This window comes from Eptatretus burgeri, chromosome 3 (assembly GCF_056783735.1).
Source record: "Eptatretus burgeri isolate ZD-2024b chromosome 3, Ebu_testis_v1, whole genome shotgun sequence".
NCBI classification, from domain to species: domain Eukaryota; kingdom Metazoa; phylum Chordata; class Myxini; order Myxiniformes; family Myxinidae; genus Eptatretus; species Eptatretus burgeri.
In genome coordinates this window covers 9,342,026-9,359,525 of record NC_140963.1, presented here as the reverse complement: position 1 = coordinate 9,359,525, position 17,500 = coordinate 9,342,026, and the positions used below count along the sequence as shown (strand labels likewise).

Sequence of the window (17,500 nt, the reverse complement as noted above, 5' to 3'; positions counted from 1 at the left end):
AATGATTTTCAGTTTTGTTTGACGAACAAACGGGCAGACGGAGTAAAAAATATTATCTCGCTCTTCTGTGCACATGCGTGATCGGGATGGATTCAGAGAGAAAATACTGTTAAACTGCAGGTTCGTTTAACGATTCGTGTTCCAATTTGTGTTTAAAATACAGCATTCAATTGAAATGAAGTTGTTTCTCGATCATAAACTGACGTTTGTGGACAGACAGACGGAAGTGAACCAATTGCTTAACCCCGCTTTTCTCTCTTGTGCGTGGGGTAATAAAAATTATTGGCATATTTCCCAGCAATGCTTCTCGATTTAGTTACTTCTTCCACTTTTGTGTTTTCTACCACTAATGAAGCTATCCTTTCAAAATGAAATAAATTAACGGATTTTCACACTTTATCTCCACCACAACATTGAGGTTAAATGCTGTTCTCATTAAAAATGACGTGCGTGTGTGGTGAAAGGCAAGTACGCCATGCGGGATCTGGTGGAGCGCCTTCCGGAAGCTGGGATGGTTGGCCAGATGGCCTACAATGACAGCACGCTCACTGCCGTGTGCTGCGCTCTCCACGAAGTTACGACCAGCAACATGGAGAACGCAAAGGCACTGAGAGACGCCGGTGGCATCGAGCGTCTCGTGGCTTTGGCACGAGGGAAGAGTGACGGGTAGGTCACGGTCATGGGACGTGGGGGACAGGGTTACGTGTGGCAAATATGCCGCCGTGAGCTGTGAAATCTGCCTGCACGTCACACCTTCCCATTTATCGAACGCCCTACACTCTCAGAAAGTAATTTGCTTTCCCAGTTCCTGAATAGAATGTAAAGCATCTTTCTTCTCAGCATTCACTGCTTGGTTGAACTATCTTTTTGTCATCAAGGGTAGTTTTTGGATTAATAATGTTCTGTATATGGGAGTAGTTCAAAATACACCGTGGTATATGCATTGTATGGTTCATTGAATTTAAAATTAATTATGTACAGTACTTGCACCTCTTGGGACCCTTTTGATAGAGACCATTTGGTGGTCTTCCAAAAGTCTGTTCCTTGTGGATTTTGCTTTGTCTGGACTTGGACCAGAAACAAACGTTGGAAGCCTTTCAGCAGACTATTGCTGACGTACTCTCACCTTCATTAGGCTATTCATCTGTGTGTCCCATCTGTCTGTATTTCTGATAAGCACCATCTTGTTGTCCAAAATGTTATTTCGAGACAATAAGAGCGAGGCGATTAAAGGCGCACGCTTTCCTGTTCATTCTGATTTTCATGGTGGAATTTCGATTTTACTCATCTCAAGGATTTGATATTTTCGATGACCATTCTGCCAATGTTCGTCTTTTCGCTGCTCCCGTGAGGGGTCGCCACAGCGGATCATCCGTTATGATCCGCATACTGATTTTTGGCATAGGTTTTACGCCGGATGCCCTTCCTGACGCAACCCTGGTCACCTCTGACGACACAGGGATAAGAATTGGGTTTCGCCATGATTTCGGGCTGCCCTACGCCCTCTCATAGAGTGGCCCAGCACAGAGCACCCGTCCTCAAGCGATCCTCCAACCCAAGCCTCCGAGTAGCCGGATTACAGGCTCACGCCACTACGCCCGGTATCATGACCATTCTGCCAATGATTAATTTTATTGTTTTCCTTTGTACTTGATGGTAAAACAATGATTCTTCTTCCTCTTTACTCGCCCCAATTAGTCTCACCTTCCCACGGGGTCGCCCAGGGAACGATTCTTGCCCAAGTCGATCCGTAACCAGCTGGCCAAGTCTGACGTCCGACCGGCAGGAGTTTGTAATTTGTTTTGTTTGCCGGTAACAATGTGAAACTGTGAAACACCAGGATGACAGTTCATAGCTGCGTCAACAGATAAACACAGGGGTTACTCAGCTCAGAGACGAGTCTACATGGACTACCTCGGAGCTATGATTCTAGGCCTCCGGTAAAACCATTGCTGTGTGTTGAATTTCAATGAGATGCTTTCCCATGCACAATAATTTGCTTTATCGTTTGTGCAAAGAAATTTGCTTATACGTTTGGCCTACTCCATAAAATATTGTATTTTAAGAAATGCATATTCGGTAATTGCTAACTCTCGTTGGATGATTTTCACTTTCACCCTGAGGTCAGGTTCACATTCATAAATAAACGGGTTCCCCCCCCCCCATAGTTACACTCTTGCTTGACCCTACATATTTCGGAGCTAAAAGTTCAATTTTTCCACCAACTGCAGCCGTTTTGCAAATTTTAATGTCACGTTTATCATCGAAGCTCACTTATTGTGCGCTAATAATGGAGTACTTTAGATGATATGCCGTAATCGGTGAATCAGAATCTAGCTTTAAACTTGTTCTGCAGCTTGTTCTCAATGGTGAGTGTGCCATGGCCGAGCAATCAGCACCGAAAAGACCATCAGCCGTGCAAGTAGAAAACCCTAATGTGAAATGTTTCGAGTGTGTGTGCAATATTTGTGGCTGGAAGGATGGTCGAGAGCTGTGGACACTCGCCTCTGAGCCGTCTCGCCTGGGTTCTCATCTCAGCTTGACTATAACCTGTCATTCCGGTGTTTCACGGGCAGGGAGATTCATCAATGCATGTGCCATCCCTCGGATGGATGTTAAAGTTGGGCGTACCATCTGCTGGCATTAGTTGGTGGACGGTGGAGATCCCATGGTGTCCTTCACGAAGATTAGGCGAGCTAACAGTTGTACCCTGGCCACCTCCGAATTCCCACACGCTCGGTCGAGTTTCCTGCAATTGAGTGGCAGCCTGTCCAACATCGTAACACCAGGCGAAGAACCTGCCTCTTTGCTTTGCTTTGCACATGGTGCACAAGACGAGATGCAATATTTTGAACATCAAAACGCTTTCTCTGTCGATTTTTCATTTTCGTTGCAATTTCTTTTTTGACACACATGGTTCACATGCTTCACTTGTTCCTGCTCGACAGGGTTGCAGCCAAGGTTGTGCGTGCAGCAGTTCAGGTGCTGGGCTCACTTTGGCTCTATCGCGATCTCCGCACACTCTTCAAGAAGGTGAGTAGTGAATGGTGAGACGGTACTGAGTTTGGCGAGCCGTTCAAACGTTTGGTGATGGGGCTCGAAGGAGGGAGATTTCGCCAAGCCCGGCGGTAGTGGGCAAGGCAAAGAGAGCATTTAGGATCAGGCGATGCTTCAGCCACAGGAGGCCTCGTCATTAATCGTCTCATTTCCCACAGGTTCTCCTTCATGCAACAAACTGTGCCATATGAGATCCTTTGCCCGCACTTCATCCATTATCGTTTTTATGCACAACCTGGGGGGTGCCGAGCCACCAGTCACAAAGGCTCCTGGGGATAATGTAACAAACACACTGAGTGATGGCAACTGCCTTTCCAAATTATTTGCTGATATTTGATGCTTTGCACTGGCACGTGGCCTTTTCACAATTCCCTGTGACATAACATTCCCAAAGCGCAAGCCTTATCCCGTCGTCATCTCCCATGCTAGCCTGCTTAAATGAATAAGCAGTTTGGAAGGTGTTCCTGAAAATTTTCTTGTTGCACTGCATAGGCTATTCATGTATCCCTTTCTTCGTTCCTCGTTCATTCGATATTTCAACGTTGTGATTAGGCCAATGGAGCAAGCATCGCGGAAACGGTTATGAAGACGATTCACAGAGTCCTGAGCAAGGTCACCATCACAACTTCTGCTGAGGAACTCGAAGTACTTGGCACACTCGATGCCCGGTTATTTATCAAAGCAGCATGCAATAAACATTTGGCCGAATAAGCCATTGTTGGAGTTTAAGCTTATTAAAGTATCGACTTGTGAAGTCATTAAAAAGTCTTTTAAATGCGGAGCTGAGACGTCCCCAGGCTGCAAGCGGTTCCAGGCATTAATAGAAGTGCTGTTTCCCATTGAATACGGCCTACAACAAGGCCACTCTCAGCCTCGTGCAGATTGGAGTAGCAACTTTTGTGGATTAAAATGGCAGCTGGGAAAGGGATGAAAGGGATTAATTAAATGTGCAAGGCCTTCCGTATCAGCATGAGCTTGCAGCGGTGGTAACGCTACAAGACAAGAGCGCATGGAAATGAAAATCTTGTGAACCAAAATCTTTCCTTTGGCACTGCAGATAGAATTAATGTCCTCACAGTATGTGTTCCCAGACAATCTTTTAATGGGGGTGAAAACGCTGGAAATGTGACACAGAATAATAGAAATGATTGGGGGGTAGGGGCATGTGCTGCCGGACATCGGCAGATAATGACCACGGAGGGAATCTGAATGTGCCCTCGGGATCTCCAAGTCGACGCTTTCACAGCGAATAACCCACTCCTTGTTTTCCAATCCTGAAGCAAACCTCCATATGATAAAACGCCGTACCTCATACAGTCGAGATTGCCCTGTTTTCTTTTTTGCACTATCTTTACCTGTCAATCCAGTCGAACTTCCCTTTTTTTTTAATTTCTATTTTTCTTTAGTTTTATGCTTCTTCCGTAGCTAGTCACTGTTGGAAAACGTTATTGCTTGCAGCTAGCTTGTGTGCCAAGCTTTGTACATCACGTTGCATGTGCCTGACAGCTCCCTCTGGCGCCCACGAGAGACGGAGCAAGAAAATCGATGTGTGTTTCCCGTTTTTGGAAAACACACACTTTTGTGTACATTTTGGACGTTTGTTACCCCGCACATGTGAAGCGAAAAGCGGGGTGAAGCAATTGGTTCACAACTGGCTGTCTGTCGGTCTGTCCTTCTGTCTGCAAATGTCAGTTTTTGATCAAGGAACAACCTGATTTCAGTTGAACGTAATCAAGTTGTTCCTAGCACGACTTTGGCTCTGAATTTGTCCCAACCACACACGTGCAGAGAAGAGTGAGAGAATTTTTAAGCGGTGTAGCCACTTCAATATTTGGTATGTCCGTCCTTCCTTTCATCATTGAACTGTTTATTTGACTGGAAGGATTATAACTATTCATGTTGCACGCACCATTGTGTCGCCACCGCACAGGCCCTTTTTCTATGCACACGCCGCCATCTTGCTAGGCCCGGTGCATGATTCGTCGCACCCCACGTTGCGTTGTGTTTATGTGAGAAAGTGTTTGTATAGACTTAAACTTTCAACTCAAAATTAACATTCAATCTTCAAGATCTCCCGAGAATTTATCAAGCGAGTCAAAATATGTCTGCTGAAAGTGGTCCTCCCAAGATGGCGCTTGGTGGCAACAAATTCGCACCGCTCTTAATCTTTCCATGAGTCTGAAATAAAGTTCAATGCCTTCCATCCGTCTGTCCATCAGAAATGAAGAAGAACAACAACCTTTCTAATTCTTCATGCGGAGATAACCAGTCGCAAGTTGGAGTTTGCAATTTCGCCACGTGTGCCCACATACCCATGCACACAAACAGACCTTTTTATACACCATATATATATATATATATATATATATATATATATATATATATATATATATATATATATATATATATATATATATATACATATATATATATATATATATATATATATATATATATATATATATATATATATATATATATATATATATATATATATATATATATATATATATATATATATATATATATATATATATATATATATATATATATATATATATATATATATATATACCTATACATATATATATATATATACCTATACATATATATATATATATACCTATACATATATATATATATATATATATATATATATATATATATATATATATATATATATATATATATATATATATATATATATATATATATATATATATATATAAATCGGGGCGTATTATGTGATACCGGTCGTCCGTCCGTCCGTCTGTCTCTGTCCATCCGTCCATCCATTCCTGTCCGCACTCTAACTCCCAAAGTTTTCAACGTTCACGTTTCATATTTGGTACATAGGTACAGACTATGGAGACGGTGTATCGCGACATACGTTCGTCATCTAAAGCGGTTGCCATGGCAACCAGGATGCTGTTTTCCATCCGTTCCTGTCCGCACTCTAACTCCCAAAGTTTTCAACTTTCATGTTTCGTATTTGGTACATCGGCACAGACTGAGACGGTGTGTCGTGATATATGTTCGTCATCTAAAGTGGTTGCCATGGCAACCAGGATGCTGTTTTCCATCCGTTCCTGTCCGCACTCTAACTCCCAAATTTTCAACTTTCATGTTTCGTATTTGGTACATCGGTACAGACTGAGACGGTGTGTCGTGATATATGTTCGTCATCTAAAGTGGTTGCCATGGCAACCAGGATGCTGCTTTCCATGTAGTAGCACAATTCTGTATACACCTTCTTATTCTTCATAAATTGACGTGTTTGAATATATAATTGTGTGTGTGCGTGCGCGCGTGCGTGCATATTTGTGTGTCACAGAGACTTTTTTGGGCGTATATTGTGCTCACTTATGCTCTTGTTTTTATATATTTTAATCTGCACCACTTTCAGGGGTGTGATTTATTTATTTGTTTGTTTTTTAACTTGTCTGCCTGTCTGGCAGTCAAACAACATTGAAAATCATCCCAAACAGGAAACCTAACCGTTTTTAAGGATGTCATGAAGGACACAAACAACAGGCACGAATAACTAATGTAACGTGTTGTAAAAGGTGGTGTAAAAGACGCTGCAGTAACAGCAGTAAATTTCACAATTCTTTTCTTTCTACAACCTTTAAAATCTTTATCATTTCAATTTAATTACATACCTGAAAACTGAAGAACACAAATTGCCTTTTTCAGCACTTTCAAAACCTTTTCTCTTCGCAGCACAAAATATTACAATATTTTGCGTATCATATGCAGGGGTAGAACAAAGACGATGGATCACTTTCATCATCTTCATCGTCATCATGTACCATGCATTGCGTGCCCGATGTAGAGCATTGGTGATGGCGAAGCAGTTACGAGGCTCCAATCCTGGTCGGGTCGACGCTGCGACTCAGGAAATTGAGGCAGGAATTTGTAATTTATTCATGGTGCCGGCGATAGCTCACCGACTTTTCGTGAAGGACATTGTGGGATCTTTATCATATTTTTTTTTTTTTTTTTTTTTTTTTTTTGTATACCTTGGTCGAGGCTCGTATGAGAGCTAACACACAACTCACAGCAAGGAGGCATGAGACAAGAGGGGCGGGAGTGGAAGGGACAAAACATTGGGGAACAGACACAGGTGAACTGTGGAAGGGAGAGGGATGGGGATGGGACGGGGAACATGGCGAGGGGAAGATGGACATTAAAGGGACTTTCAGGAAGGAAAGCAGGAGAATTGAAGGAAGTGGGCTTGGGTGGATTATCGGGGGTAGAAAAGATCGAGGATTTGGATGGGGGAAGATAAGAGGTGGTGGTGAACAGCTGTTTTGAAAGCCTGGAGGGAAGAATGGGAAAGAATAGAGTGAGGAAGTTTATTCCAAAGGCGGGAAAAAAGAGGAATGAAAGAGTGAAGATGAGCAGTGATTCGTGATTTTGGTAGTTTTACCAGAAGGGGTTGTTTGCAGACCTTGAGCGCCCTGTGGAAATGTGGTTGGGACAAATCACAGAGAGAGCAGGGGGGCAAGGCTGGAGAGGAGTCGGTAGAAGACAGAAAGACCACCGACCAACCTGCGGTGATTGAGTGAGAGGCCCAAAGACTCAGCTTCATTGCGGGAGATGCCAATGATCTTAAAAGCCCTGGTTTCGACAGCGTGAAGTCGAGAAAGGTGGGAGGCAGGAGCACCAGCCCAGAGGGGAGAGCAGTACTCCATCAGGCTACGGACAAAAGCTTTGTAAGTGGTCAGGAGCTCAAGAGGGCCGAGGAAGGACTTTGCACGACGGAGGATTCCCAGTCGGCGACTGGCTTTGGAGGCAAGGTTGGAAATGTGACTTTCCCAGGAAAGGTCATGGCAGATAGTGAGACCCAGAAGCTTGAAAGAAAAGACTTCTTCCAGAGGATTGTTGAGAAAGTGGATGGGGGGGTTTTGTAAACGGTCCTTTCGAAGAGACATAGTGAGAGTGTGAGATTTGTGTGGATTGAAAGACATGTTCCACGTGTTGGACCAGTTTGTGATTTTATCCAGATCTGCAGTGAGCGAAGAAGCTGCTGCTTGCCGGGCTGAGGGATGACAGATGGTACGGCAGAGGGTGGAGTCATCGGCAAAGAGAAATAGAGGATTTTCCAGAGAGTCCGAGAGATCATTGATGAAAACCAGAAAAGAACAGGGCCCAGAACGCTACCTTGAGGAACTCCAGCCTGCACAGGAAGAGGGGATGAAAGAACTCCATTTAGGGCCACACGTTGACTGCGACAGGAGAGGAAGTCTGCGAGCCATGAGTGGAGATGGCCTTGAATACCATGGGAAGAGAGTTTGGTGAGTAGGGCAGGGTGCCAGACTGTGTCAAAAGCACGTGATATGTCCAGGGATACGGCTCGGATTTCCTGTCTGGCATTGAGGACCTCCATCCATTGATGGGAGAGCAGTAGCAGCATATCTAGGGTAGAGTGACCTGGTCTGAAACCAAATTGATGATTGGAAATCAAGCCATTGGAGAAGAGGAAGGATTTCATGTCTGAAGCGATGATGGATTCCATAACCTTGCTGATGATTGGGAGAAGGCTGATTGGTCTATAGTTACAGGGATCTGTTTTTGCACCTTTTTTATGCAGGGCAGTGATGTTAGCAGATTTCCAAGCAGATGGCAGATGACCTTGGGAAAATGAGAGGGTGAATAGAACAGAGAGAGGGTGAGCAAGAGCAGAAGAGCAGGCTTTGAGGACACGTGGGCTGATGCCGTCTGGACCGGTTGCAGAATCTGACTCGAGGTTTGAAAGCAAGCTCTCCACCTTGCCAGGAGAAAAGGATACAGAGTCCAGGGACAGTTGGGTGCGACTGGGTAAAGTGGGTAGAGATAGTGATGGGTTTGGGACACAAGATTTAGCTGCAAACACCGAGTTTAGACATTCAGCTTTATCACGTGTGGAATCAGCAGTGCGGCCATTTGAGGTAAGGGAGGGGATGGAGGGGGAACATACACCAGAAACAGATTTGATTAAACGCCACCAGGATTTTGAGGAGGGAGAGAGGTTTGAGAGTTCAGACTTGAGATGAGAAAGATGTTGTTTTCTGGCTCTCCTGAGGGTAGCTACACACTTGTTCCGAGCTTTGTGGAAGGAACTGAGATTGCCCTCAGTTGGGTTTGCTTTCCATGAGGCAAAGGCAAGTTGTTTCAGGACAACTGCCTCGCCACAAGCTTCAGTAAATCAAGGGCGGGAGGAAGGGTAGGACAACTGAACACGAGAGGGGATAAATCTGTGCATGAGGGAGAGCAAGTTTCTTTGAAAGAATTCCCAGGATGAGTTGATGTTTGAGAAAGTAGTGATAGGAGACCAGTCTGTAAGTTTGATGGCTGCTCGGAGACCCTGCCAGTCGGCTTGAGTGAAATGCCAGACTCGACGGCGGTGAGGTGGTTCTCTGATAACAGCCAGAGAGATGTCCACTTTAACAAGGACGTGGTCAGAAGAACCAATTGGAGCGAAGGAAGAGCAGCAGATATTGTCAGGGAAATTTGTCAAAATCAGATCCAGAAGAGATGGAGTACCATTGGTTGAGATCCGGGTCGGGAAGTTGACCGATTGAGTCAGTCCCAATGAGTCACAGAAAGCTTTTGTTGATGTCCCATGGCAGGTGAGAGAGGTACCCACACCTAGCCAACTGGCGTGATGACAATTGAAGTCGCCACATAAGAGGAAGAGAGAGTTTGGATGAGAAGATAGAAGATGGTCCATGTTTCGGAGAGTGAGGTGTAGATGGAGTCATCACTGTTCGGTGGACGGTACAGTACACATATAAACATGAGGTGGGAGTGGAGGGGAAGCCGAAGCCAGAGGTATTCCTGGGGGTGTGGGGGAGTGAGAGCAGTGCAGGGAGAGTGAGGAATAGAGTCTTTGATGAAGAGAGCAACACCTCCACCAGGACGAGGCTCAGGTCTGTCATACCGTAAGAGGGAGTAACCAGGGAGAGATACTTGGGAGTCAGACACGTCTTGGGAGAGGAAAGTTTCTGTTAGGCAGATAATGTCTGGTTTGTCAGTGGCAACCTGCATGGAAAGATCTGAAAGGTTTGAGCGAAGGCCCCGGATATTTGAGGTCCACACTTTTAATGAAGAGGTAGGGGAGGAGGCTTTGGGTGCAGGAGGTGGAGGGGCGGGGGAGGGTAGGATGAGGGACGAGGGGGGAGGTAAGGAGGGTTGCTGAAGGAGTGTGGGGTATTGCAGAATAGCGAGGGGAGGGGGCCGAATGAGGAGGAGAAAAGGCTCTGTGGTGCTGGGAGAGAGGGGGGACAAGAGACAAGGAAGATGGCAGTTGAGTATTTGAGGAGGTGGAGTGAAGAGATGGAGGTGAGAGGGCAGTGGAGGGAGGCAGGTTGGTGGATGAGAGGGGGGGCAACTTAGAGAAGGAAGAGTGAGGGGGATGAAAGGTGGGAGAAATCCATCAACTAATGCCGGCAGACGGGACACCTGTTTAACATCCATACGAGGGGCGGCACGTACATTGACGCCTCAAAGTACATGTGAAACACCAGGATGACAGTTTATAGCCGGGTCGGGATTCAAACACAGGCTAGGCGACTTAAAGGCGAGTGTGGGTACCTATCGGTCAGTCACAATGGATCCTTCAAGAAAAAGGAGTTTGATAAACACCTAGTGTCCGATGAGATGTGAGGGTACTGATGGCTGGGACAGGAAGGTGCGTGTGTGCCTTGTTTTGAGATTTGAGATACCGATCTCAAATCTTCACCAGGACAGGTGCCTTGTGCGTGTGTGCACGTGTGCATATTTGGGGTACATACATGTTCTTGTGAAAAAAAAATGTTTTTAGATCCTTGTGGAGGAACTCTACGTCTTACTCATGTTGTTGTTCTTCATCTTCTTCTTGTGGACTTTTTTGTTTCACAGCCTACAGTTTTCATCGAAACTTCCTGAAACTTGGTGTATATATGTAAAAATACCCTGCGCAGACAGTAACCATCTCCGATTTTGAAAATTCCTCCTAAACAAAAAAAGTTATGACATCAAAATATCTCCGCTAATGGAAATCGCCGAAAAAATTATCTCCAAAACTAGGCAAACTTTTTGAATTCTGTTTGCGGGAATCGAACAGGGCATTAGCAGAGATGAATTACCGCACATATGATACATCACGATGACGTCATATCAATTTTTATGACGTCATTCCTATTTTTGACATTTTTTGTTTCACAACCCAGAGTTTTCATCGGATCTTCGTGAAACTTGGCATGTATATGCAGAAAGCCCACGCGCAGGCAGTAACCATCTCTGATTTTGGAAATTCTTCCTAAAAAAAAAAGTTGACGTCATAATATCGCCGCTAATGGAAATCACCTATACCATTATCTCCGAAACTTGGCAAGCTGTTTGAATTTTGTTTGCGGGAATCAAGCCGGGCATTAGCACAGATAATTTATCGCAAACCTGATACATCACAATGACGTCATATTCGTTTTTATGACGTCATCATTAAGAGGACGAGGATCTTAGCTCATTTGAGCTTGTTTTATCTGGAAGCGGCTGTCTTGTTGAAACTGGAAGCGTTTGGCTCGACTGCTGAATGCACCCAGCAAAATAACAAGGTGCTTCAAAGTGATATCTCAATAATGAGGTTTGTTTGTTTTGTGCATTAAGAAAGAAGATATGATGATAAAAGAAAGCATGGATGGCTGCATTACACGTCAAAAAATAGCATGAATATCTCAAACCTTAAAATGATGCAATCATTGTGGGGTTTTTTTTCCTTGACAAGCCATTGTAAATGGGTAACTCTTTTTAAAATTCCATCTCTTCAATGGTGTTAAGCCAAGTGTTGGTGTTAAGCCAAGAACCATTTAATTAACACCAGGCTAGTTGACTCGGCCTGGTAATCCTTCCAAGGTTGGTAAAATGAGTACCACCTTACTGTTAACAGGGGGCACTGCTTCAACGGCACAGCTGTGCCCCCAGAAAATGATGCAACCACACAAGCTGCATCCAAATTAAAAAAAATTTTAATGCTTTAAAAATACATGGATAAAACGATAAAATTCATCTTTTCTGTGATGATATGATTTGTGATTTCCTGGTGAAATATTCACTCTGACAGTTATTTACATCTGCTTCTGGAAGTTGTAATGGTGGCAAGTGTATTTCTGATTGATGATTGCATCAGAAACTATAACAGCACTTGGTGGAGCGCATACCTCCACCAGGCTGAACAGTTTGCAATTTGTATCCCACTGACAGGTCGGATCTGCTTCCGGACCTGAACCGAAATCAATTGGCTGTTCTTGTCACCGACCCAACTCATCGAGCAAATTTTGTTATAATCCATCCGCAACTTTTTGAAATGTTGTGCTATATATCGTTTTTGGCCCCATCACTTAATGGTGAAGAATCAGCAAAAAAAAAAAAAAATTCTCGGTTCCGGATCTTAACCAAAATCTAATCAGTTCGTCCTTGTCACACACCCTACCTGCACACCAAATGTCGTCGAAATCCGTCCATAACTTTTTGAGATAAACTGCTCAGAGCCAGACAGACAGACAGGGGTGAAACCATATACTCCGTCCACCTTTGGTGGAGGGGTAAAAAGGCCGATGAACAAGTAAAAATCTTCATACAACTACATTTGTACAAAATTTCTCAGCGCTCAACCATGCTCTTCCCGAAAGAGCTGGTGCGGGGCAGCTTGCGGTGAGAGCAAAGAGATAAAGACCTGAGGAGAGACCACATAAGTCCATTGTCCCAATGTCTGTGAGCATGTGGAAGGCCAAAGCCTTTAACTCTTCTCCATCAAAGGATCACCGCACATTGCTTGCCATCCTGTTACAGAATTGTACAACAAAGTAGATGCATTTACAAAGTAAATAACATGATCCACATGTCAGTTGAACAAACACTAGATGCTGATGCAGAGGACCGCAGGTGCCAACGGGGAGCATGAATACATTGAAGTCGTTTTTAATTCCACAATCTCTTTTTCTGCTGATGACGGATTTTACATTTACACATTTGCTCTTCAGTTTTAACTCCTTTATTGTGGATGAGTGGAATGTTACTAGTGACCCTCCGATGAGACAAAATCAAGTTTTCAGAAAAGCGTTCTTAGGCTGATGAAATTCCAATTTAACAGTGTGCGATTTGCTATCCTTCTTCAATGATACTGCCGGATATGGAAAGAGTGGGAGAGATGTCTATCACTTAATAAAACGTTTTGCCTTGTTTTTTTTGTTCTCTCGAGTGAGGCTCATGGAAGAGCAAGGTTAAATTGACAGTGGGATAGAGGGGCAACAATTGTGTACAAACAGGAGAGAGCGAGAGACAGAGAGAGAGAGAGAGAGAGAGAGAGAGAGAGAGAGAGAGAGAGAGAGAGAGAGAGAGAGAGAGAGAGAGAGAGAGAGAGAGAGAGAGAGAGAGAGAGAGAGAGAGAGAGAGAGAGAGAGAGAGAGACAGAGATGGACACAAACACTTAAACTAGCAAGTAAGAGAATTGCGTTAGGAAGGGTTAGTGAGGGTAATAAAGATCAAGGGTCAGGAACGGCTAATCTTGTCTTCATGTGTATGACAAATTACAGCTCACAGACCTAAATCTAAGTTGCACAGCCAAGTCACAGTGCTGTCTGTTGTTCCGTGAATTGCCCTAAATCCTGAATCAAACTTCCGTAGGTGACACTCAGTCGCAATGTGATGGATAGTCTGATCTCGGTGACCAGTCACATGCTGGGCTGTCTTTGAAATTCCATTTGTGGAGGTGGTGTGATGTCCTTGCAAGGAGAGCACGGATCCAGTTGAGCGAAGACCAGGGGAGGTAAAAACCTGGAGGCTCTTCTGTCGGATCACTCACCAGTTCTTTGTTGGCAGTGGAGAGAGAAGAGTGTGAAAGAACGACAATATTTCTGGAAGGCAGTTCCGTAGATGGGAGAAATGAGACATAAAGGAGTTTCTGGATTTAGGACGCATGTACATTCTGCATAGGGCATGTGTACATCTGGTTTACTGGGGAAAGTCAGAGTTCTGAGAAGAAAGAAGGAGCAATACTGGAGAAGAGGTGGTAAAAAAAAAAACAGAGACCACCTACCTGCCTGTGATGTGAAAGCACCAGACCTTGTGCTTTGGCCTTGTCATGGGAGATTCCAATAATGTTGAGCATTAAATACCCCAGAATCTGAGAAAGAGAGATATGATGCTGGGGTGCCAGCCCACAGCACAGATAATTACTCCATTGAGCTCTGGACAAAGGCCTTGTGGATTATGAGTTGCTCTGATTTTACAAGAAAATATTTTGATCAATAGAGGTCGCAAAGTCTACAACTGGCTTTGGAGACCAGCTTTGCTACGTGGTTTAACCAAAGAGAGGTCAAGACAATGAATCTCTTCTAGTGGCTGAACATGGATATAGATAAGTACGTTCGTTTGTCAATCCTTCCAGTGACAGGTTGAGACAGTTTGATTTATTTTGAATAGTTGAACATGTTCCATTTATCAGACCAGCACATAATAAATTCCAGATCAGCAGAGAGTGGCACAGTTGCAGTCTGCCCAGCGGTGTGATGGGGAGTACTGTACGACACAATGTGGAGTCGTTTGCAAAAAGCGTGAGAGGGTTTTCCAGAGCATCGGAGAGGTCATTTATATGGAAGAGAAACAAGACTGGGCCAAACGAATCTCAGGATATCTGAAAAAGTTGTGTACGGATTCGGATGAAATTTGGTGGACTGATTGGGTGTATGACAAGGATGAACCGATTAGATTTTGGTGAAGATCCAGATCCGGTGACTAGAATTTTTTTCAGTGAGCCATTGAGAGATAGGACCAAAAACTATAAATAGCATGATAACTATAAATAGCATGATATAAAAACTATATAAAAAAGGTTGTGGACCGATTCGGATGAAACTTGGGAGACATGTTGGGTGTGTGACGAGGATGAATTGACACCGTTTTGGTGAAGGCCCAAATCCGGATCTGGATGCGAAATTTTGTTTTAAGTGATTCTTCACCATTGAGAGATTGGGCTAAACCAATATATAGCATCCATCCATCCATCCATCCATGAGGACCGTACTCTGTGCAGAGCGTTGGTGCTGCCTAGGCAGTTTCCTTGGTGATTGGGTGCAATCCTGGATGGGTCGCCACTTCGACACAGGATAATATATAGAGCATGATGTCTCAAAAAGTTGTGCACAGATTCGGACGAAACTTGATGGACAGGTTGGGCATGTAACAAAGACAAATTGTTTCGGTTTTGGTGAAGATCTGAATCCGGATCTGGACACGAGAAATATTTTATTTTCAAAGTGATTCTTCACCATTGAGATAAGGGGTTAAAAACGATACATGGCATGTTATTTCAAAAAGTTATTGAGCTCGATATGTTCCACTGTATCAGGCATTGCGTGGCGGAGGTATGCGCTCTACTCAATGCCCTTATAGTTTTAAATGTAATATGAAGTTTTCAATCAAAAAAGCAAATCATAAGTCATTTCAACAAGAAGGATTAAGAATGACAAGATAAACATTAATAAGCAAAATAAGAACATGTTATTCCCATGTGAAATTTTTTTGTTGTTGTTTTGGCTTTTTCGGAGGATTTGAGAAGAATGAGAAGCATAATCGAAGAAAAATGAGAAGCATTCCTATTTTTCTCCCCGCCTTTGGAATAAACTCCCTCACTCTATTCAATGAAATTCAATATTCAACACGGAGATGAAACAGGAATGGACACAAACACACAATTGACAACACAGGGACTGAAGCAAAAGGGAAGACAGGACTCATCCGGTGTGAAATCTTAGCTGTTGGAAAAACTTTCTTGGAACGGCAAAAACCACGTCCACAACAATGGTGCACAAATCTCTTGTTCGTATCAAAGTTCCTGTTGGTCGGTGCAAGGTAACTACTGAGAGGTATAACAAGAATAAGGTAATGCAAAAGTGGTACACAAATCGTTTGAGGTAAAACTAGAGTTCCTACACTGAACCTTGAGATTTATTCATTAACTCTGCCATCGAAGGTGGATGCAGGTTGTTTTCACCTCTGTTTGTTACTTGGCAAAAAAAAATTTTTTGCAAAGTACTCGTGTGTGTGTGTGTGTGTGTGTGTGTATATATATATATATATATATATATATATATATATATATATATATATATATATATATATATATATATATATATAGTGTTGTGGTTACCAAATTCGCAAACCACCATTCAGGCCCCTTAGGTGAGGTATCTCGGTAAGTACATGTGTAGTTAGGCCCAAACCCGTTGTCTAGTGGGAGTACATGTCATTTATGCGAGCTGCGACTCTTCAGGATAGCCGTTTTTCTTTTACTATCTTTATTTTGGACCAACCGCCATGATTACCACCACAACCACAACATCAACCAACAACCACAACCACCGCTTCACCACAACCGCCACGACCTTCCCGTCACACCTCGCAACCGTAGCATCGCCACCGTTCCTGCCCCGCTGTGGGTACCGGTGTTGGACTCGTGCAGAGCGCGCGTCGAACAGCGTGTACAAAATCACGGATTTTGTGCTTCAAAAACGGATCAAAAACGACACACGCCCACGTTTTGCCGTCCAATCGGTGAGCGAGGGGCGAATTTGGCCCCGCCTCCAGGACGATCGATATATGCAAATTTGTGGATCAAGAAGCCTTCACGCCCACTTTTTCTCGGGCCAATGGGGAGCGAGGTGAAAGGTCAAAGGGAGGGGGTCAAAGGCGAAGCTACGGGGGGATAAAAGGACCGTGTTCGTCAGTCAGAGCCGTGTGGAAGTCTGGAGCCCGAAGCCTGCAGTAGCTGGAGAAGCTGAAGAGAGTCGAACGAGGAGAGCCCAAAGAAGAGTCCAGGGTGGAGAGTCCAGAGGCGGAGAGGCGGCAGCGGCGAAGGCAGACGAGGGGGTGCTCGCGACGGTGCCGGGAGCTGCACGCCAGAGGAAGGCCGGCAGCGCGACCTGGCCGAGGTGGAGACGCACACCAGGGATAATAAAGATCCTCTATACCCCGAGCATCAGCAACCCCCTCCTGTTTCCCCCCGCGCTGAGATAGTGCGACCAAGGGGGCCCCTTTCCCACCCCCTGCCAGACACTGTCCGCGAGGCCCGCGGAGTGAGGCGCCATCGCCGCTCCGCGTCTCATCACCAGACGGGTAGGCGCGACCCGGTCTCGGCCTCAGGCCCGCCTCATCCTTGGGGGTATTCTTTTCCTTGGTTTTGGGTATGTGTTGTCGGCGCCGTCTGTGAAGTAGAATTGTATAAGTGTTGCCGTGTGCTCGGTAGTCGGTATTAGCTCTGCATTGTGTTTTCGCTTTTACATTTGCTTTTTGTGAAAATGGAATTGTGTTTTCTTTTTTTTTGTGTGCTTTAGGTGGAATTGAATATGTGTGCTTCCCGTGTGCCGCGAATAAATGTGCTTTATTATTGAACTGTTCTCCCGCTTCGCTTCGTCTTTTTCTC

The 17,500-nt window shown here is 44.4% G+C and overlaps 1 protein-coding gene across 16 annotated transcripts in view; it reads left to right on the top strand.

Moving 5' to 3' along the window:
- The window catches only part of LOC147029380 (catenin delta-2-like), a 474,794-nt gene that overhangs the window by 332,807 nt on the left and 124,487 nt on the right, over positions 1 to 17,500 (top strand). For all 16 annotated transcript variants that reach the window (XR_015055882.1, XM_085872400.1, XM_085872407.1 and 13 more), the window contains 2 exons: positions 465 to 666; positions 2,949 to 3,033. Coding sequence is in view for 15 of the 16 variants with exons in the window: in XM_085872400.1 (XP_085728526.1) it covers positions 465 to 666; positions 2,949 to 3,033 (287 nt within the window). In the remaining variant the exon portion in view is untranslated. The remainder of the gene's footprint in view (positions 1 to 464; positions 667 to 2,948; positions 3,034 to 17,500) is intronic.